The sequence below is a fragment of the Poecile atricapillus genome, chromosome 11 (genome assembly GCF_030490865.1).
Source record: "Poecile atricapillus isolate bPoeAtr1 chromosome 11, bPoeAtr1.hap1, whole genome shotgun sequence".
In the NCBI taxonomy this organism is placed as follows: domain Eukaryota; kingdom Metazoa; phylum Chordata; class Aves; order Passeriformes; family Paridae; genus Poecile; species Poecile atricapillus.
In genome coordinates, this window is record NC_081259.1 from 18527647 (window position 1) to 18548905 (window position 21259).

General features: G+C 57.0%; 3 protein-coding genes across 11 annotated transcripts; 2 read left to right on the forward strand and 1 right to left on the reverse strand.

The window, feature by feature from the left end:
* Nucleotides 1-93: 93 nt before the first annotated feature.
* On the reverse strand, nucleotides 94-5390 carry MPI (mannose phosphate isomerase). 5 transcript variants are annotated; one of them, XM_058846525.1, is made up of 8 exons: nucleotides 3798-5390; nucleotides 2568-2695; nucleotides 2084-2284; nucleotides 1860-2001; nucleotides 1383-1565; nucleotides 1099-1272; nucleotides 786-994; nucleotides 94-433 (listed from the first exon to the last, which is right to left on the reverse strand). In XM_058846525.1, the coding sequence occupies exons 3-8, from the start codon at nucleotides 2276-2278 to the stop codon at nucleotides 215-217; spliced, it is 1122 nt and encodes a 373-aa protein (XP_058702508.1). In that variant the 5' UTR covers nucleotides 2279-2284; nucleotides 2568-2695; nucleotides 3798-5390; the 3' UTR covers nucleotides 94-214. The 5 variants fall into 5 exon arrangements, with proteins under 5 accessions (XP_058702508.1, XP_058702507.1, XP_058702509.1 ...); XM_058846524.1 differs by having other exon boundaries at nucleotides 3699-5390; XM_058846526.1 differs by having other exon boundaries at nucleotides 3755-3865.
* On the forward strand, nucleotides 3165-16195 carry SCAMP2 (secretory carrier membrane protein 2). The gene is made up of 9 exons (XM_058846528.1): nucleotides 3165-3297; nucleotides 8207-8287; nucleotides 8790-8879; nucleotides 9584-9701; nucleotides 10345-10473; nucleotides 10899-11058; nucleotides 11576-11677; nucleotides 13602-13719; nucleotides 14768-16195. The coding sequence occupies exons 1-9, from the start codon at nucleotides 3241-3243 to the stop codon at nucleotides 14912-14914; spliced, it is 1002 nt and encodes a 333-aa protein (XP_058702511.1). The 5' UTR covers nucleotides 3165-3240; the 3' UTR covers nucleotides 14915-16195.
* A 101-nt stretch (nucleotides 16196-16296) lies between these two features.
* Nucleotides 16297-20307, forward strand: ULK3 (unc-51 like kinase 3). 5 transcript variants are annotated; one of them, XM_058846520.1, is made up of 15 exons: nucleotides 16300-16540; nucleotides 16778-16918; nucleotides 17083-17203; nucleotides 17295-17399; nucleotides 17479-17795; nucleotides 17867-18022; nucleotides 18099-18204; nucleotides 18318-18358; nucleotides 18448-18550; nucleotides 18662-18726; nucleotides 18844-18922; nucleotides 19008-19048; nucleotides 19130-19177; nucleotides 19236-19308; nucleotides 19475-20307. In XM_058846520.1, the coding sequence occupies exons 1-15, from the start codon at nucleotides 16319-16321 to the stop codon at nucleotides 19489-19491; spliced, it is 1635 nt and encodes a 544-aa protein (XP_058702503.1). In that variant the 5' UTR covers nucleotides 16300-16318; the 3' UTR covers nucleotides 19492-20307. The 5 variants fall into 5 exon arrangements, 4 of the variants coding, with proteins under 4 accessions (XP_058702501.1, XP_058702502.1, XP_058702503.1 ...); XM_058846522.1 differs by having other exon boundaries at nucleotides 16304-16540; nucleotides 19254-19308; XM_058846518.1 differs by having other exon boundaries at nucleotides 16297-16540; nucleotides 19008-19177.
* Nucleotides 20308-21259: the final 952 nt, after the last annotated feature.

A 21259-nucleotide genomic window follows, 5' to 3' on the forward strand; every position in this document is an offset into this window, starting at 1 on the left:
GGAAGAGCCCACCAGAAGCAGCAGAAAGCCTGAGCCTGCTCTGCTCTGTGCCACATCCAAGGAGTCGATCCACGGAATTGCTCTTTCTATACATCAGGGTTAGTTTTGGGATTTAATAGGTGGAGGGAAAACTTTCAAGCGAGAAGACTTTGCCCACACCAGTTTCTATCTACTCAAACATGGAGTGCTGTGGAGGAAGTGTCCCAGGTCCTGCTCAGAGGAGGCAGCAGGCTCGGAAGAGCAGCATCCCGTCGGGCGAGGAGAGGTGGAGGGAGATGCTCTCGTTGGCCGAGATGAAGAGCACGGAGCCACGGTGCAGGGACATTTCGGAGGCTGCGGCTGTGGAGGTGCCCACGGCCGTCCCTTGGATCACCAGCAAGATGCTGGCAGAGTCCATGGCAGAGACGAGGTACAGCTTGATGGAGGCAGGGATCTGCCAAGGGAAATGTCACTGTGGCTGGAGTCCCCCTCTGCTTTCCTCCTCTCTGGAGAGCTGGAAGGGGCTTGTCCCCATCCCCACCCCTTTGCTGTGCCTGCAGCAGCCCAAGCCCAGGGACCTCGGCTTGGCTGAGGCCACCCAAGACTTTTTCCCGGTTCTCCCTCCGCCCAGAGCTGCTGGAGAAGGTTCCCAGGCAGAGGGAACAGGGGAAGGATACTTAGACCAGCACCCCATTATGCCCAAGCATCCCTCCCTCCTTGCCAGGACACTGATTATAAAGGTGAGTGTTGGGCTGTCCCACCTGGAGCCCAGCTGGTGTCCCCAGCACGGGTCTGTCATCGCTCACCTCTATCCTCAGGATGCTGAAGTCTGGCACAGGTGGGTCATAGAGGTAGACATGGGGATCGAGCTGGCTCTGCGCCGCTGGGAAGATCTTGGAGCTGCTGGGTGCTGGTGTGTAGTTGAGCATCTCACACAAGGTGAGCACATCAATGAACTTGGGGGTGAGCCCGGCGCGCACTGTGTTATCCGAGCACGCCATGATCTCTACGCAGTCTGCAGGGACGAGACAGCGCTGTCAGCCCACCCCAGCCCTTCTGCCTGTCCCCAGGGCCAGTCCTTGCAGGATGCTGGGGTAGGAGAGCCCCCCCGACACTCACCTCCGTGCAGGTAGGCGTGGGGCTCATTGGCTCCCAGGAACATGGCCTCCCCCGGCTCCAGCCTCACCACGTTCAGGAAATAAATGGTGAAGCAGCCAATGTCCCCTGGGTACTGGGAGTGCAGCCGCAGCAGCAGGTCCCCGCTGCTCCCCGATGTGTCCTTCCCTTCCGCTGCTGCACAAGAAGGGACCAGGCCCAGCGTCGGGAGGGGGCTGGGGGTGCCCCAGCCTCTCCCCTAAACACAGCCCCCCAAACTGGTTTGGGGTGTTACAGCCAGGGCCCACCTTCCTGGGAGATCCTCTTCACCAGCATGTTCAGCTGGTCCACGAAGAACTTCTTCTCGCTCTTCATGAGGCGGGTGAAGCACACGCGGAGGGCGGCTGAGACCCCACGGGGGTCGTCACTCCCACTGCGCTCCAGCTGCTCCGCTGCCACCTCCCCGATCAGTGCCCGAAGCTCGGGGACATCTGTGAGGCCAGCCCCAGTCAGAGCCAGCCCCCCAGCCCAGGGGAGAACCAGCACCCCCAAGCCAGGAGAGCACACTCACCATGCCCACACCCAATCCCATCCCTGGGGAGCACTGCCCTCACCCTGAACTCCATCCCAAGGGACCACAGCCTCCATCCACACTCCAAACCCAGGGGAGCATGGCCACCATCCCCACCCTGAATGCCATCCCCAGAGAGCACCATCCCCACCCCAAAGGAGCATGGCCACCATCCCCACTCCAGCCTGACCATGCACCCTCCCTCCATCCTTACTCTGGAGAAAGGAGACAATCTCCTCCACCGGCCGGAAGCCACACATGCCCTCGAAGGGGGTGAGGGCGATGGCCATTTCGGGCTTGTGGTTGGCATCGGGATAGTGCTCAGGGAACTGGGCATGGAGCTTCGCTGCCAGCTCCTGGAGAGAGGGGAGAGGGAGCTGGGTGACCTCCCCAGGGACACGGGGTCCGGCTGGGCTGCCCACCCGGGGCTCTCCCTACCTTGTTGGGGTGCGCCTGGACAGACAGGGCGGTGTTGACCGACAGCACCTTGAACAGGAAGGGCAGGTGTCCCTGGAAGGCGTCCTTCACCTTGGCCCCCAGGCAGGCGGGGTTGTCGGCGATCCACTGGCCCAGGGTCTTTTGTGGGATGCGGTTATCCCGGATGAGGGCATCGCCCCGGGGGTGTGTGCCCATCCACAGCTGTGAGACAGGGGGCACCCTGAGCCGGGCAGCCAACACGGATGACTCGGGCTTTTCCAGAGGCTGACCGGCCCCAGAGGTGATCCCTGGCAGCTCCCTCGGGGGCTGAGTCATTGCCGAGCTTCCCTCCAGGCCAGAGGACGTGGGACAGCTCGGGGTCAGCATCACGTCCCGGCAGGACGCGGGGATGGCCAGAGCCACAGCCACAGTGTGGGACGAACACATGGATGGACACACAGATGGGACGGAGACACGGACAGAACAGACACAGAGACACACTCACCTCAGCGTAGGGCTGGTCAGGCTGGATCTGGACCTGGGGGTCACCACTGGCCACCAGCTTGGCCACCTCGCTTTCCAGGCCCACCTTCCCCCAGGAATAGTTCTGCACCACGCAGGAGAGGGGGAACACTGCGGGAGGGAAGACAAGTGTTAGCGGGGCACAGAAAGAACTCCCTAAAATCCTTCCGGACACCCACAGATCCCGCGGGGCAGGTTGACAGGGTGTCAGGGAGGGAGAGGACCACGGGCATGGGAGAGGAGACTGTCTGAGGGGACGATTTTCAACTATCACACGGCGATCTGGGGGGCGCTCGGGCTGGGGGCGCTCGGCCCAGCGCCTTGGAGGGGTCCCGTGGGGAGGGGTCCCGTGGGGAGGGATCGCCGTGGCCCAGCCCACAGCCCCCATCCCCCGGGCGGGCGGTGGGTGCCCGTGCCCCGCTCACCCCGGATCTCCGCCATGGCTCGGCCGGCCAGGACCTGCCCCCCTCCCCTTCCCCCCCTCCCCCCGCCGGCTATAAGCGCCGCTGTGACGTCACGCGGCCACGCCCATGGGGTTAACCCCGCGCGAGACGTACGCGCCGCCGTGACGTCACGCGGCTCCCGGTCACGCGGGTGCCCCGGAAGCGCCAGGAGCGGCGGCGGCGACGGGAGAGGAGCAGGAGCGGACCGCGCCCATGTCGGGCTTCGACACCAACCCGTTCGCCGACCCGGTGGACATCAACCCCTTCCAGGTGGGCGCGGGGCTCGGGCGGCCGCCGCTGGCTCGGCCCAGCTCGGCCGGGCCCCCCCGTGCTCCGCACGCCGGGACGTGGCACTGAGTGAAGCGCCGCCGGCCAATGGCGGAGCCGCTTCTCTGCATCTCGGCCAATGAGAGGGAGGGGCGGGACCGGCGGGGCGTGAGGGGCCGCGACCCCCGGCCCTGAGGGCGGCCTGGGACCCGCTGCCCGAAAGTCCGCCCGTGCCGGGGTCCCGCTCCCCCGCCCCGCATCCCCGTCTGGCCGGGGCTCTGGGGCCCTTCTCCGTATCCCCCGGGGCGGGGGACCCGTACCCTGCCCGCAGCTCCCCGCTGGTCACTCCCGAGCTCTGTGACCCCCCTCAGGGGCCCTCCTGCTCTGTCCCCGGGCCTCCTCACCTCGGGGAGGGCTCTCCCACCGCCCTCGCAGCCAGGCACAGCCTCCCCTCCCTCACCTCGCCAGGCAGCGGCGTTTGGAGTGGGTTTGCTGCCTCTCACGATGCACAACAGCTGGGAATGCCTATTCCGAGGTCTTATTAAAAATAATCCATCGCTGGAGCTCTCTTGGCCGTGCTGCGTGGTGCCCTGATTGTCCGCTGGGTCTCTCTGGGTCTGTTTTTAAGGCGCTTAAAAGTGAGTTCCTAAGGCAAAGCTTCGTGGCTCAAAGCAGGGGATTCCTGTTAAGGTCACTGAGGACTTGGTCTGTGTTCGCTGGGTTTCTCCTCTCTGGGATTAACCTCTGAAAATTGGGGTCATTTATGCAGGGAGTTGGCCTGGAACAGCCTCTGGGACGTGGTGCTGGTGCAGTGGTGTGAAAATCAGTGTCTGGCCTTTGGATCCCATCTGTGAGCTCAGGCTCAGCTTCACTGCTTGGCTGGGATGTGATCCACAGGAAGGAGTGTTTTCCTGACCTTGGATTCCAGGGCTGAGCCAAACGCAAATTGTTTGTTGATGAACCTGAGTCTTTTGAGGAATCAGAGTGAAAAAATTCTTTCTTCCTCACTTTCATTTTGGTCTTTGTATTCATATGGTCTTGTGACTCTGAGGAATGGGAAGAGTTGGGACGATCGTGTTCCTCTCATATTTGTTCCAGGGGGTGGAATATATTGCCTTTCATGGACATGGGATTTGTTACTTTGGCTCTGAGGAAGTAAATATTCCTAGAATCACAGAACTGTTTGGATTGGAAGGGAAATTAAAGCTCATCCAGTCACCCACGGGCAGGGACACCTTCCACTGTCCCAGGCTGCTCCAAGCCCCATCCAGCCTGTCCTGGGACACTTCCAGGGATCCAGGGGCAGCCACAGCTTCTCTGGCCCTGTGCCAGGGCCTTCACACCCTCACAGGGAAGATCCTCCTAATATCCAATTTAATCTGTGTCAGTTTGAAACCATTCTCTGTTCTCCTGTCACTTCAGGCCCTTGTAAAAATCCATCTCCATCTTTCTTGTTGTCTCCTTTCAGCTGCTTTGTGCACATTAAAGCTGTCCTGGTATCTGACAGAACAGGGCCGTGCTCACTCTGTATTCACTGTTCAAACAAAAAAAGGTTGAAGGTGATTTCCAGCCAGTAACTCCCATGTCAGGCTCACTTCTTAACGAGGATTAACACACGTCCCACCGTGGATTCTCCTGTGACAGCTCTTTGCAGCTCATCTGGTCCTTGTGGGAGGTTCTGTATCCTCCTCTTGGGGCTGCAAGTTTTTGTCTTACCTTATTTCTTTTTTTCAAGAGAAATTCCCAAGTCCCCAGCAGCTGGTTGAGAGGAATTTTTGACTGCTGCTTCCTGGAGCCTCAAAGCCTCGTTGGTCTGGTTTGAAATGGAATCCCAGCCTGTGGGACAGCCTGTTCCCTGCCAGGGGCTGGATCCAGGTGTTGGCTCTGTGCTGGGGTGACAGTGTCCCACTGACACCCCCTGACATGCTCTGGAAGGAGCAAAAGCCTCCTCACCCTCCCAGCCCGTGGATCTCTCTTGCCACAGCACCAGGGTTGTCCCTCCTTGCTGGAGCTCCCAGTTCAGTGCTTCATCCTCCTCAGATCCTGACGTGACCAGGGTTTCTGCCTTTTCAGGAGACTTTGCTCATGATGTTCGTTAAGCTTTGTGTAAAATGAGCTGCTTTGGTCCTGTTAAAAATATCTCTGGCTGCTCTGTTACTTATTGTAACCAGTTAATGAGAGATGATTAACTTCCTTCTTTTATCTAGTAACCTGCTGGAAGTGGCAGCTGCCTCCAAAACTTTGATTCAAGCTTCGGACAGAGCTGGAAACTTCCATCCTTTTCAGAGATATCAATAATAAAATCCTAAAGATTTCTCTTGGTGCATCTTCCAGGCAGTGGCAGCACTCTGAGTCTGCAGGACTGGTTATATTTGGGGTAATACTGTGATATTTTGACAACTGTGTTAAGCTCCAGGGGATTCTAGGTTGAGCTCATTTTCCTTGATCTCATCTAGAGAGGCCTCTCATTCTGTTTCTTTCATCTGTGGGAACAGAAAGAAAAGAAAAAATAGCATTTCTTGCACAAACCTGTTGTATCCAAACCTTTCAGCAGGACAACAGCAACTTTGTATTTGTATTGAGCTGCATTTGAAAATAATTTTAATATTTGTGGCAGAGCAGTTTGGTCAAGATGTGGAGTTGTTCTGTGCTGGGGGCTTCTGAAGCCGTGGAAAACAATGTCACACATCCCTGGCACTCGAGGAGGTGATGGTTAGAATGGTTACCAATGGAATCTGCTCGTGGCATCCCACAGCTCGAGCCAATCGTGGATTTGTGAGCACGAGCGTTGTGGCTGGACACGCTTATTGTAGCTCCAAGCGGTTCTGAATTCAACCTCTGTCCTGATCCTTTCCAAGGCTTGTTTCAGGAGGGCCAGCTGCTTTTTGCTGTGTAGCTGGCAGAAGATAACTGTAAAAACATGAAGTTTGTGGGCAGCTCCTCACTGATCTCTGCATTCCTGGTGCTCGCTCATCCCTCACTGCCTGCTCCGGGCTCGAGGAAGCTGCTGCCCCTGATCACCCTCTGCTTTCCTTCCTGCCCTACCCAGGCACGTGTCCAAACACTTCAGCAACACTTCAGCTTTGTTGCAAATTCCCTGCTCTTTGGGTTCCTGTTTTAGACACACTTGCACGACAGCAGGCAAGTTAAGCTGAACTGCTGGGCCTTGGCCTTACAGCTTAATTAAGTGATTTTATTTTTATTTTTTTTTTAAAGCTATGCAGAAAGATGAGAGCTTGTCTACCTTGGGAATCACACTGTGGTGCAACTGAAGCTGTGGTGCTGCTCTCCCTGCCCTTGGAGAGCCTCCAGCTTTCTTTTAGGTGCAGATCAGGCCAGGGAAGTAAAATGTGTGTTTTACAGTGGTGCTGTAGCATTTCTCCCAATTCCCGAGCACTCTCCTCCCAGCCTGACCACCCAGGCTCTCTGGAGGGTTATGCAGCTTTCACTTTCCACATCTCAAAGGGAATTTCTCTTCCTTGTGCAGTTATTTTCTGCTGGATTTTAGTCCAGCTGGGGCTCATGTGCTCTGGACTAAAGGGTTTGTGCTGATGTGTAGCACTGCCATGTGAGGGGAAGTGTAAGCTTGTGCTGACAGCCCACATCTCTGCACAGCTGAAGCTTCCAGAGGCGGCAGGAGTGAAATGAAAGCAGGTTTCATCTCCAGCGTGGCAGTCCTGCTGCTTCTTCCCACTTTTTGCAGCCCTCCCTCTCTGGGGAGTTGAACTTCTCCGAGCAGCATCTGAGAATCCGCGATGCCTCAGCCCGGGGTGATTCACAAACGAGTGTGACCTGTTGGTGGGGAGTGTCTGCCATGCAGGAGCTGTGGAGTTACTCATTAGCTGCTCTGTGTGGATCCTGCTCAGCAGAAGGCAGCGCTACAACTCCGGGAATGGCTCCAGAGGGATTTTCCTCCATGCCCCAGCACCCTCAGCCCCACACGCCCAGCACAGCCTCGGCTCATTCTCACCCCAATGAAGCACTGAATTAGAAGGGCTGGTCTGGGTGCACGAGGTGCTGAGGGAGGGAGGTGAAGCCACTTTTTAATTTTCTGACCTACACCCAGCTCTCGGGTTGCCAGGCAGGAGGTTTCTGAGTTCAAAAAGGGCCTTGTTTCTGGAATAACTGGGGAGAGGAGTGCTCCAGGAGGCAACATCTGGCTGCTCAAGAGGAATCTCTGCATGGAAAGGAGAAGGTAGAAAAGAGGAGATAAAAGCAGCTGTGTACATTGCAGGTGAGGGGAGAGAGGTGCTCTGAGGTGCTGAGATCCTGTTTTTAAACATCAGAGGATTTGATGGAGACGAGTGGGAGGTGCTGTGAGTAGAAGTGAGAGCTGTTATGCCAGCAGCATTAAAACCTCCTAAAATAATTGGTGTCACACCTCCAGCTCAATTTTCCTGAGTGTTTCACTTATCCAGAGCAATCACTGGCATTTTAGCTTGCTGGCATCTCTCAGCCAAGATCAGCTTTATCTAAAACCTCATTTTGTGTGGCTCCCCTGCTTGCTTTGTGAGGCCCAGCGACATCCTGACCATGGGATGTCAAGTCCCTGGAAATTGGGAATAACTCTCTGTGGATGAGCAGAAGTAACCTGCACAAAGCATTCCTGTGCTAAAAGCATGTTGTGGTTGTTCAGACATCCCTCTTGGCTGAACAGGAGATTATTTCTGCTCACAAGTCTTGCCTTGCAGGTAGTCATCTCCTTGGATATTTAAATTTCATGCCAGCCAGGGCCATCTCCCTGTGGCAGGGATGTGTTTCACCCCCTCAAATTCTCAGCTGACAAGCAGATGGAAAGCAGACAGGATGGATAAGATGGACCTGATGTTCTTAAAGGCCTTTCCCAAACTGAACAATTCAGTGCTGTCAGTGCTATCCAATGCTGATTTATCCTTGTGCTCTCTCCCTCCAGGACCCCTCAGTGACACAGCTCACAAACACCAGCCAAAGTGGCTTGGATGAATTCAACCCCTTTTCTGAGAGCTCTCAGCTGGTATGTGCCACATGTCTTTGTGTTCTGTGTACCTGGTGGTGGTTTTAGTGGTGTAGAAGGTCCCTTAGTAGGTGCAGCTTAAAAAACGAGGAATTCACAGCTGATTTCCCCATGCCTGTGGCTCATGCCATGCAGAAGTGGGCAATTGCTCCTGCACTGGAGCAGTAATAAGCTCCCAGCTGGAGCTCTCCACTCTCATGGAACAGCTCCTCTCCAGCTGGCTGCTGACTCCCAGGGAAGCCCCATGAAGTGTGAAGGGGAAGATGGTTTGTGGCAGGACACAGCAGGATTTATTTGCTCCCTGGGCTGCGAGCTGAGCCGCCCTGGTGCTGCCGTTGAGGGACGGCTGCAAGAGCCTCATCCTTATTCCCTGACTGCTGCTGTGAGCCAGGAGAGGAAGAAGGAGGGCAGGAAGCCGAGATTTGTGGTTTAAACAGTTCACCGAGCGCCTGTTGTGTTTCTCCTGCCATGTTTTCCCCTGGTTGCCCGTGGTCTCTTGCAGACGAATGCGGCGCGGACGACGCCGGCGGCGCAGCCCTCGGGCCACTCGCAGCCGGCCGTGCTGCAGACATCCGTGGAGCCCACGCCACAGGTACAGCCCCTCTCTGCTGCCCTCCCAGCCTCCTCCAGCTCCCAGGGCCTCTGGGAGCACAGGATTCCTTGGGGTGGTGACTGGGAAGCTGCAGGTGATCTTATCAACCTGCATTTCCAAGGCAGAGCTTTGAGGGAATAGGCACGTACAGTCCTTATATCTCTTTCCCTGTCCCTCTGGTGGCACAGCTTGCTTTGCCTTGTGTCCTGTTGGCTCTGGCTTCCCTCTGGAAATCCCAGAATGTGTCCTGCTAATACTTTTAGCTTAGTTCTGGTGTCTGACCAGACATGCTCAGTGCCAGGAGAATAAGTGCCAGGTCCACCTCATCCAAAGGACTGAGGCTGCTGGGAGAAAGAATAATTTCTCGGAATATGAAACAGGTAGAAGAGATCCTTAAGATGTGTGGCAGGCAGCTGGGAGGGGAATTGTCCTGGTAAGCCCAGGAACCCTGCTCACCACTCTGTTGTGAGGTGCTCAGAGCAGTGAGGTGAACGGCGAGGTAGAAGAAGCTATGGATAAGCTCCTCCTCCCAGCCCTATCTTCCTGTAGGATAACTTGATTTTGTCCTCCAGTGGCAGATTTGAGATGTCTGAGGCTGAGCTTTTATGTCACCCTGTGCTCAGCTTCCTTCCCAGCCCAGCAGCGGGTGGTGCCATCACAGCCCAGGGCAGGGCTGACCTCTCTGATCTCTGTCCCCTCCCCAGGCTGTGGCTGCAGCAGCACAGGCAGGGCTGCTCCAGCAGCAAGCTGAGCTAGAGAGGAAGGCAGCTGAGCTGGAGAAGAAGGAAAGGGAACTGCAGAGCCACGCAGCCAGCATCGACCGTGAGTACTGACTCCTGCCCAGGGCAGCCTGGATCACTTGGTTTGCCAGGATTTCAGGAAAACTCCCTGTGGCAGCCCTTGTCGGACAGTGCCTGGCATCCCACAGCTGGGGAAGCTCAGAGGTGGGATGCTGGAGGCCAGCTCTGGTGGGTCCCTGACCTCAAGCAGCTGCATTTCACCACCAAAAGCTCTCAAGCACCGATCTGTACCCGTGTCACAGCTGGTGAGTGACACTGCCACGCTGAGGCTTCTCACTGAGAGCAGCAAAGCTCCTCTTCTCAGCCTCAAGGCTCTCTTAACCACAGAAACCCAATATTTTTCCCCCTAATCTCAGTTTGGAGTGGCTGAATCTGGGCTTGCAGGGCTGAGTGATGGTGGCTGGGATGGCCCTTTGGCCAGTGCAGGGGAATCCTGCCTTCCTCAAGGGAAAACCCCTGCACACGGCTGCTCTGCCAGCAGTTTATCCCATTCCTGCTGTGCTGCCTGCTCAGATGTAGGAGCTGCCTGACCCCTGGGCTCTGCCAAGGTTTTAATGCATGAATTAAACAATAGCTGAACAGCTGCTTGGAAATTCTGGGGTGGGAATTAGTCTTTGAAACAAGAGAAGAGCAAGTGAAGAGCTGCTCCTTCCTCTCTTCCACAGCGAGGCAGAACAACTGGCCACCTCTCCCCAAGAGGTGTCCCATCAAGCCGTGCTTCTATCAGGATTTTTCTGCAGACATCCCAGCTGACTACCAGCGGATATGCAAGATGCTGTATTACTTGTGGATGTGTGAGTAATGACTTAACTGCAGTCAGAATTCTTTTTGAGGAGGTTCTGTGTGAAAAGCTGAGCTCTGTCACACAATAAATGCTGTTGGCGTTGTCAGCAAGGCTAAAATCACATTTCCCTCCTTTCTTATGAAGGTAAATGTGAAGAACCTCAAGTTTATGCTTTGGGAATAGCTCATTCATGACAGAATTTTAATTGTTTAATGGAGGCTTGAACAACTATTTAAGATTTGGCCGTGAGCAGCAGGATCAGATGAGCTTCTTAAGTCGTGCTCTCTTTCCTTTCCAAGGGAGGCAGGGAAATGAGATGGCCCGAAGTCACCTTAATTTCTGCAGCTCTCCATGTGTTCAGCAAGACATTAGGGATGCTGTGGAGTTTCCAAGAGCTTGCTGATGTTGTTTTTCTCTCTCTCCCACGCCAAACAGTGCATTCCATCACCCTGCTCCTAAACCTGCTCGCTTGCCTGGCATGGTTCACAGTCGACAAAAGCAGAGGAGTGGACTTTGGTCTCTCGATTCTGTGGTTAATTTTATTCACCCCTTGTGCCTTTCTCTGTTGGTACCGACCAATTTACAAGGCTTTCAGGCAAGTGCTGGGTTTTTTTTTTTCTGTGACAGGGTTGTATCTCTCAGTGGGAGGAGCTTTGGGTTTATCTGTTCCCATCATGTATTGCCCGCAGGATTTTTCCAGTGCTTTGCATCATTAGATAAACCCAAACCACTGTGTTGCTAAACATATTAGATCTGTCTAATAGAACTTAATTATGGTGATCCTTTTTCATCCTGAAATCCAAGCCTAGGCAGACATAGGGTGCTTTTAATTAATTTTTTTATTCACTTTATTGATTTCTGAGACACTCTTTGATACACTGATGTTGAGCAGACAGAGTTTGCTGAGGGAGCTGCCTTCACCCCATCTTGCACTGGGCAGAGCGCTGGATTTGCAGTGGACACATTTGGGTGCCCAAATTCCTCCCCAAGTCACCTCCCCTCAGCAGCTCTTCCCTGGAGAAAAGAGTTCACTGAAGCTGTTCCTCTCCTCTCAGAGCATGGATTCAGTGCAGGGATCACGGGTTTCACTCCTGTTGCCATCTCTCCCGCAGGTCTGACAGCTCCTTCAGCTTTTTCGTCTTCTTTTTCATCTTCTTCTGCCAAATAGCAATCTACATCATCCAGGCTGTCGGAATTCCTGGCTGGGGAGACAGGTAATCTTGGCTTCGCTGCCTGCCATGTCACAGATCCCTTTTCTCACCAGGGCTGTGACTGACAGGAGCTCTGGGGCCTGGTTCTGACAGCTGCTTGTTCTTCCTGCTGTGGTTTTCCTCTCAGAGCCTTGGCAGGTCCCAGCTGGGCTGCCTCCCTCCCCTGCTCTTCCCATCCTAATCCTGGTATGTGAAGGAGTATGAGAAGGGGAGTATGTGAATTACCAGATATTGGGCAGAAATCCTTCCCTGTGAGGGTGGGCAGGCCCTGGCACAGGGTGCCCAGAGCAGCTGTGGCTGTCCTGGATCCCTGGCAGTGTCCAAGGCCAGGCTGGATGGGGTTTGGAGCACCCTGGGGTAGTGGAAGGTGTCCCTGCCCATGGCAGGGGATGGAATGTGATGAGTTTTGAGGCCCCTTCCAACCCAAACCAGTCTGTGAGAACTCTTCTGTGCCTCTTCTGCTGCCCTCTCCCTCACTCAGTACAGATCACATTTGCTCCTCTACTGTGAACCAGATCTGCCTTGTTTAAACTGGAGCCTTCCCTGACAGCAGTGTGGGGCTGAGGGATCTCTGACCTGAAGTCTGGGTACTGCTCAGCCTGGTACTGCTGCTCCCACCATGAATCTGTCCCCAAACTCTTCCCAAATTTCTCTGGAGCGTGCGCTTGGTGGGCTGAGATAAGCAGAGAGAGCTTTTAGCCTCGCCCTTTCTGGGTGACATTGTCCAGAAGGGTGAGCTTGGGCTTCTGGAGCGGGTCCAGCAGCCTCGTGTCAGCAGCTGTGCCCTGCAGGGAGAGCACAGCCTTTCCTTTCGCCTTGCTGCCTTGGCTGCAGCTCCCATTCCGGAGTTACGGAGCGCAGGAAAAAGGTTAGCAGCCCGTGGTGCTTCTCCCGAGGGGAAGCCTCCAGGTGGGAGCTGCTGCCTATTTTTGCCCTTTGCCTGCAGAAGGGCTCGTGGGCAGAGCTGTCCCTGGCCTTCCCCCCGTGCTTGAGTCACGGGGGATGGAGAGGGGGTTCAGTCTGCCTTGGAGAGGCTGTCTGGAGCTTTCTGCTCCGTTTCCTCCCGCCAGACAGCGCGGATATTTTTGGCTGCAGTGCATGGTGTGCCTTTCCGCTTCCCTGTGCCGTGAGGAGCAGTGCCACACATCGAATGGGACCCATTTCCTCTCTCCTGCTGGCACATGGCGTGCTGGGTTGAGCAGTTGGAAAAGTTCCTTTCTCCAGCACCCAGGAAGGTGTTCTGAGTGAGGTGTCTTGGTATTTTCATCCAAGTGCTGGTAACTCCTTGAGTTCTCCCTGCCCCTTCCCTTCAGCAGCTCCCAGTGCCGGTAACATGGAATTGTGGAATCACAGAATGGTTTGGATTGGAAGGGACCCTAAAACTCACCTAATCCATGGGCACAGACACCTTCCACTATCTCAGGTTGCTCCAAGCCCTGTCCAGCCTGGCCTGGGTCATTTCCAGGGATGGAGCAGCCACAGCTGCTTTGGGCAAACTGTGCCAGGGCTTCACCACCTCCATCCTTTCCTGCCTCTTCCTCCCACTCCTGACCCTTACATCCCGGTCAGGGTGACACTCAGGTCCAGGCTCCAGACCTGCCAGCTGATCTCTTCCAATTTAACTGTTCCAGCCTATCTTTACCCCACTTGGCTGAATTTTGAGAAGGTGCCCAGGGAAGTCACTGTTGGCGCCAAGGGTATTGATTTTGCTGCCTGAGGGGAGGGCACAGGGCTGGAACGTGGGTGGGATGAGCACAATCCTCCTCTAAAAATGCAAATGGAAACTCTATCTCCAAAACAAGGGCCTGGATGAACTCTGTTTGGTTTTGTACTCCCCTGTAACCTTCCCCTAAAGCAGCTGTCCCTCTGGTGCCCCAGCTGTGCTGGAATGCTGTCCATGCTCACCCCGCTCTCCTCTCCCTGGCAGCGGCTGGATTGCGGCGCTGTCGGAGGTGCACGAGAACCTTGCCGTGGTGGTGATCATGATGGTGGTGGCAGCGTTCTTCACGCTCTGCGCTGTCCTCTCCCTCTTCCTCCTCAAGCAGGTGAGTGGCTCAGGGGCCAGCAGAGCTCAGGCTGCTCCCAGGGGTCCTGGGTTTGACTCCTCCCTTCCCCTGCCTGGGAATGATGACGGGAGCAGGACAGTGGTGGGTCAAGAGGTTTTAATTAAATGTATTTTTGCTTGTGTTTCCTGCATCAATATCAAATTTCTCGGACACTCTTGAAGTGGGAAGTAGCCTCCCTTTGGAGTCATAGAATCATGAAATGATTTGGGAAGGGACCTTAGAACTCATCTTACCCCTCTGCCAAAGGCAGGCACACTTTCCACTATCCCAGGTTGCTCCAAGCCCCATCCAACCTGGCCTGGAACATTTGCAGGGTTCCAGGGGCAGCCACTGGGAAACCTGTACCAGGTTCTCTGGGTAACCCGTGCCAGGGTTTCACCACTGTCCCAGAGAAGGATTTTTCTCCTGATATCCCATCTAACTCTGCCCTCTGGCAGTTTAAAACCATTGCCCCTTGTCCTGCCTGAAGCTGGCAGAGCAGAGGTGGTTGTGGCTCTGTTCAGCATCCAGGGATTTTCAGTCACTGCTCCCACAGCATTGTGGGGTTTCTCAGAGCCTGCTGGGATCCCAGCGAGTGCCTTCCCACCGGTTCCTAAACCCAACCCTCCTCCTTTCTCCTGCCTGACAACAGCAGGGCTGGATTTCTGCAGGAACAGCAGAAATGGAGCTTGGGAGAAGGCAAGGACAGGCTGGTCTGATCCTGCTTTTATTGGTACTTCCTTCTTTTCTCCTGCATTTCTCTTGAAGGAAATACTTGATGCTGTTGGCACCTTCAGGTCCTGCCCTGCAGTCAATACTGGGTTAAGTCTGAGCCATCACAGTGTGGGGAGTTTTGGGTCTGAAACCAGCTATTTTGCTGAGAACTCCACATTTTTCATCAAATGAAATCCGCAGCATCCCGTGCTGGGAGCCATGGAGCCGCTGGCTGCAGCCCATCCTCTCCAGCTGTCAGGGGAGCCAAGGCAAAGCGAGGTGTGTGCAGCAACCCCAGTTTCATTCACCCTTTTCCCTCCCCTCTTCTTCCCAGGTGCATTCCCTGTATCGGCGCACAGGAGCCAGCTTCCAAAGGGCCCAGGAGGAGTTTTCCCAAGGCATCCTCACCAACAGGAGCTTCCAGAACGCAGCGGCCGGGGCAGCCTCCTCAGCTGCACAGAGTGCTTTCCGGGGAAACTAGCCCTTCCCAGGAAATCCAGCCCTTCCCAGGAAAACCAGCCCTTCCTGGGCTGCCTCCCTCGCTTCCTCTGCCCTCGTCTCCTCAACCTTCATTTATTATTATTTTTTTCTCTAAAAATGCACTTTTTGGGGGTACCACGTGAGCTCTGTGATGCCGACACTCCTGATGAGAAGAGGTTTCTTTCTAACTACCGCTGAGCTACGGTTTGGATGATTAGTTTTCCCTGTCTTGTTTTAGGGTATGGGGAGATGGGGGAAGACATTCTCTGAGGCAAATATTCCTCTCTCCAGGACCTTCTGGGTGTTTGTCTCTTCTTCCCCTCACTCTGTCTGTAGCAGGAAAATGAGGGGGAACAGGTTTTTGATTTTACTCTCTCTCTTCTCTCGGCCTTTGCTACAAAGAATTTGATTATCTGCTGTTTTGGGAGGGTTTTGTAACGTGCATGTAGTTGATGTGGTTGATTTTAAGAACAGAAACCGTACTTTTGGTTTATTACGCTCACACAATGCTGTATTTTGACCTCATAACTGCTGGGCTTGCTGAGAGCCAGGACAAGGTGGCACGAAGGAGAATCTGGGAGCAGGGGGGAGTGTGTGGGGGGCTGTATTTCCCCTGGTCCCCCCCAGGGCACATCCCTTGCTTCTGCAAGGATCCCGCAGGCGCCAGCCCTGGGCACGGAGAGGGGGAGAAGGGATCAGTGGAGGTTGAGTCTTCTCAGTGACCTGAAAGCAGGAGAGGGATGGGAAAAGGGATTTTGGTTTGGCTCCCAGCTCCAGGTTGGGGCAGCTGAGGTTGCCAGGTCACACAGTGCCTGTGACGCCCTTCTCCAACTAACCTTGAATGAGTCTTTCTCCAGGGAAGGCTCCTCCCTGCCTTCCTCCTCACCAGTTTGATCTTTTTTTTAGCTGGGAAGGAACTGTTTTGATGTGTGTTCAACTGCATCCCGAAATGGGATGTCCCTTGGGAAGTGGGGGAGGTGCTGGGGTGGATGGGGGCAGGTTCCCACCTCCCCCTCTTTCAGCCCCGTGTTTTGGGTGTCGGGGAGGGGGTTTCATGCAGGTTTGGCTTTGTGGTGCCCCTTTGCCGGGGTGGGGGTTGTATTAGACCTCCATCCTGTGCTGGCGAGGGGCAGCAGGGGGACGCTGGGATACAGAAATCGGTATTTTTACACCCTTTTCCTCCTGTATTATTGGGGTTTTTTTTTCCCCTCCCCGCGTCTGATCTTTTAATGTTTAAAAAATGATTAATAAAAAATAGTTCATGCGGTCCAGATGCGGTGTCGGTGCCGGCGGAGGGGGCGTGGCCATCATTGGGGGCGGGGCTATAGGCGTGGCCTGAGTGGAGGGGTGACCCAGGGGGCGTGATTTGATTGGCGGATGAAAGGAGTGGGCGTGGCCATGGTTCATGGGCGTGGTTTTCCCGCGTTATGGGCGTGTCAGTGGGCGTGGCCTGCGCCGTGGCGCGCCGGGAAGGCGGAAGCGGCTCCCGGGCCCCGAGTGCCGGGACCGGGGGTCCGGAGGGGCCATGGCCGGGGCCGGCTGGGCCCCGCCGCGCCTCGATGAGTTCATCCTCACCGAGCCCCTCGGCTCCGGCACGTACGCCACCGTCTACAAGGCCTACAGGAAGGTAGGGCCGAGCCCGCCGCAGGGTTCGCCTTTTTGCTCCTCAGTCTGCCCCCCCAGTCCCGTGGGACCCCCGTTCTCCCGTCCTCCACATGGGGCTCCATCCCTGTAGCCCCCACCTGGCGCCGGCCGCCCCCTTGCAGGGCTTCCTTCCCTTCCCTCCCCACCCGGCGCGCTGGGGGAGCAGCCCAGGGTGGCCGCTTGGCTGGGGGGGCTCCAGCGTTGTCCCCCTCCTCGGCAGAGGGACACGCGTGAGGTGGTGGCCATCAAATGCGTCAACAAGAGGAGCCTGAACCGGGCGTCGGTGGAGAACCTGCTGACAGAGATCGAGATCCTCAAGACCATCCGCCATCCCAACATTGTGGAGCTCAAGGACTTCCAGGTGGGCTGGGGGCTTCCCGGGGTGCGGGGTGGCTCTGGGGCAGAACTCCTCTGGCATGGATCCATCCTCGCTTCCCAAGGGTGTATCCCTGGTGCCAGCAATTGGGCAAATCGCTCCAGGTGAGCCTGTGTGGGTGGGACTGGCTGGGTGTTATTGCTGCACAGTGGGACAGTGACCACATCTACCTGATCATGGAGTTCTGTGCCGGGGGGGACCTCTCCCGCTTCATCCGCACGCGCCGGATGCTCCCCGAGAAGGTGGCACGCGTCTTCCTGCAGCAGCTCGGTGAGGACACCCCGCCTGGCTCTGCCAGGGACCCTTCCCGAGGGTTTTGGGCTGCAGGGCTGTGCTATCACGTGCCCATCCGTCCTCCCAGCCTGCGCCCTGAAGTTCCTCCACGACCGCAACATCTCCCACCTGGACCTGAAGCCGCAGAACATCCTCCTGAGCTCCCCGGAGAACCCCCAGCTGAAGCTGGCAGGTCAGGACAGCTCCCCAGGAGGGGCTGGGAGGGGGCAAATCCCTTCTCCCTGTGCCCCCACGAGCTCTGTGTCCGGCAGATTTCGGCTTTGCTCAGTACATGTCCCCGTGGGATGAGAAGCACGTGCTGCGTGGCTCCCCGCTCTACATGGCCCCTGAGATGGTGTGTCGGCAGCACTACGACTCCCGCGCGGACCTGTGGTCCGTGGGTGTCATCCTTTACGGTGGGCTTGGCTTTTACTGCCCCGGGGGGCTCTACTCAGGGCTGCTTTCCCCCTCTCCATCTCCCCCCACCGCTCCTTTTCCTCCCACAGAAGCACTTTTTGGAAAGCCGCCCTTCGCTTCCCGCTCCTTCGCCGAGCTGGAGGAGAAGATCCGCAGCGACCGGGCCGTGGAGGTAACGTGGGGTGGGATGGAGCTGGGGGGGTTCTCACAGCGCTCAGTGGGCTCAGCCCCTTCCCTGCCCAGCTTCCCAGCCGGCCCCAGCTCTCTCTGGAATGCCGGGATCTCCTCGGGCAGCTGCTGGAGAGGGACCCTCGGAAGCGCATCTCCTTCGAGTGCTTCTTTGCCCACCCCTTCGTGGACATGGAGCACATCCCCGGCCCCGAGAGCCTGGGCAAGGCGGTGAGCGAGGGCTGGGGGCTGCTCCCGGGGAATGGGGGGGAGTTCCAAGCCCTGAGACCCCCCCTGTGTCCCCCAGACCGATCTGGTGGTGGAGGCAGTGAGGAAGGATCAGGAGGGAGACGCCAGTGCCGCCTTCTCCCTCTACCGCAAAGCCCTGGAGTATTTCGTGCCAGCGCTGCACTGTGAGTCCCCACGGGGGTTATGCGGGGCCTGGGTGTATTTCTGGGGGGCAGCACCCCAGGGAAGGCCGGTTTTCAACTCACCCACCCCTGTGTTTGGTCATTCTCTCCATCAGATGAAAGCGATGCTCGGCGCAAGGAAGCCATCCGGGCCAAGGTGAGCTAAAACCCCCGGTGGGGTGGGGGCAGCATCCCCATCCTCTGCATCCCACATCGGGGGTCTTCTCACCCCCAAAATGTGCACAGGTGAGGCAGTACATCTCCCGAGCAGAGGAGCTGAAGGTGTTGGTCACTTCCAGCAACAAGAACCTCCTGGAGAAAGGAAATCCGGCCAGAGAGCTCCTTAAAGGTAGTGATTATTGAGCATCCCCCAGTGCTGGAGCTGGCAGGGGGCAGTGGTGGGGTTTTGGGCTGAAGGGTGAAGATTTTGGGCAATCCCCGTAGCCGTGTCCCCTTGCAGAGATGGCCAAGGACAAGCCTCGGCTCTGCACGGCGCTGGAAGTGGCTTCAGCTGCCATCGCCAAGGTGAGGGGTGGCCTTGGGGGTCCCCTCACCCCTCGAGGGAAGGGGAAGGTGCAAACCCGGTGGGGAGGGGGCTGCTGGATCCCCCCAGCCACAGCCAGCCCCCGGGGCCTGTTGCAGGAGGAGGAAGGCAGGGATGACAGTGACGCCCTGGAGCTGTACCAGCAGAGCTTGGGGGAGCTGCTGCTGCTCCTGGCCGGTGAGTTGGGACTGTGGCTGGGATTTTAGGGCAAGGAGGGGTCCTGTGCTCCCATCCCTCATCCCATGGCACATTTTCCCCGCAGCGGAGCCGGCGGGGCGGCGGCGGGAGCTGCTCCATGCCGAGGTGAGTGCCAGCCTTGCGACAGCCGGCCATCCCCCGTGGCCTGGCCCCAGGAGGACTGCACCCTCTCTCTGTCCCCACCAGATCCAGACCCTGATGGCCCGAGCCGAGTACCTGAAGGATCAGATCAAGGTATGATGACTGGGGGAGGGCTCTGGAGGGAGCTGGGGGAGGATAAAGGCTGGAAAAGGCCCCTCTCCCTTGGCAGATGCGGGAGGCACAATCCATGGGCAAAGAGGCGCTGGCAGAGTCCGTCCGGAGCGGTGAGTCCCCCTTTTCCGAGGGGACTTGTGAAATATTCCTCCAGCTGCCGCAGCCATGGAGATATCCCTGCCTGTGGCTGATCCCAACCCCACACAGCCCCGGGAGCCCCTGCCTGGCACAGCCCTGGCGTGGGCAGCCCGCTGAGCGCTGTGTGCCCCGGCACAGGCTGTACCTTGCAGTGACTCCCGGGAGCTGCTCACCGCCCTGCCAGGAGACACCGGCGCCAAGACGAGGTTCTGTCCCCGCCACCAGGGTGACACCTGGGGGGTCACCTCGGGCTCTCAGCCCCGGGGGCTCCACAGGGACATCTGCCCCTCTCCCAGGCGCTGGCTCCTTTCCCTGCCAGCCCTGCCTCTCCCGTCTGCTGCTGCAGCCTCCCCTGCCACAGCGGGCGGGTTATTCCACTCTAATTCCCTCCGCTGGCTGCTGTGGGAAGGGTATTTTTATCCTGGCCCTGGGCTCTGGCAGGACATCCCCCCTGCTTTTTTGGCTGGCTGGTTCTTCCACCTCCCAAATTCTTGGGGAGCCCACACGGCCCAGGTCCACAAATCTGGCCGGGCACTGAGGGTGGACAGGGATGCTCCGCTGTGCCTTCCTCGCCCAGCATCTACCTCTGCATCCACTGCTGCTCGTCCAGCACCCACTGCACTGTCCCAGCCCAGCCAGAGCTCCCTCCATCTCACTGCTGGAGCACTGGGAATGTGGCTTTTCCTTCCTAAACCTGGAGCGTGACAGCTTCTGGCTGCATCATCGGTGTCACGACCGTGAGCAGTGCTCAGCAGGGACCCGCTGAGTCGGGCACGAGCAGCAATCAGTCACCTTCAGGGAGGCACTCTCAGCATCCTGCCTGCCCCCCTCCACTCCTCAGCATCCCAGGAGTCACTGGTACAGGGTGCTGAGGTTTCCTGTCCTGCAAAACAAGGTACTTGTCTCAAAATCTACTGTATCTCAAGGGAATATAATTTATTGTCTTTAATAAACTTTAATTTTGATTTCTCTGCCTCCTCTGCACTCGGGTTTGTGATTTAAGCCTAAAAGAGGACCCAGAGCCAGCCTGGGGTCCTGAAGCCAGCGGGGAGGGGTGGGACCCTTGTCCCTGTTCCCCCAGGAGCAGGGCTGGGGTGTCCCCTCCTCTGCTCTAGCAGTGCTCTCCCTTCCTGTGCTCCCCGGGGACACGAGGCAGCCAGAGCAAGGTTTGACCTTGTTTTCACTTACCATCTTTTTATTTTTTTGTGTGTGTGTGTAAAACAGGGAGCAGAACAACACGAGCCATTACGTAAAATCCTGTTTTCTCCAATAGATTTTTGTGGCGGGTGAGGAAGGGCCAGGCTGGGCCATGAGGGAAGGCAGAAGGGCTGAAACCAACGACAAGGAGGATTTTTGGGGTGTCCCGTGGACATTGTGAGCCATGACCTCTTCCCAAGACAGCCTCCCCCCAGATCCTGCTCAACCCGACGCGGAGCTTCCCGGGCAGATGCGATAAGGCACTTTTATATCTTTTTATTCTTACTATCATTATTATTCAGAGCAGAGATTATATCCCGAGGCTTTAAAGTGCTTTCCAAGCCCGTGTCCTCCCCCAGCCTATGGCGAGTGCAGGGCTGCCGGGGACGGCTGCTCCGGCTGGCTGCGGCAGCCGGCGCGGATAATCGCATCTGCCTTCACGCTCGGCCGCCAGCGCGGCCCAGCCCCAGCCCTCGGAAGCAGGACGAGGCTCTGGATGCTCCCTCGGTGGTGATGGAGCCCAGAGTGGCCCAGCTTTGTGTCCGGGTGGATGTGAGTGTCCCCCACAGCGGGGTTTTTGGCGGAGCGCTGCCCAAATGTCACCGAGGGAAGGTGGCGCGAAGGGAGCGGTGCCCAGCCCGGCAGCGCTGGGAGGAGCTGCTCCGCTCCCCTCCCATCCATGCCATCACCCAGCCCTTCCAAAGGGCTCCTCCAACCCTCACGGGG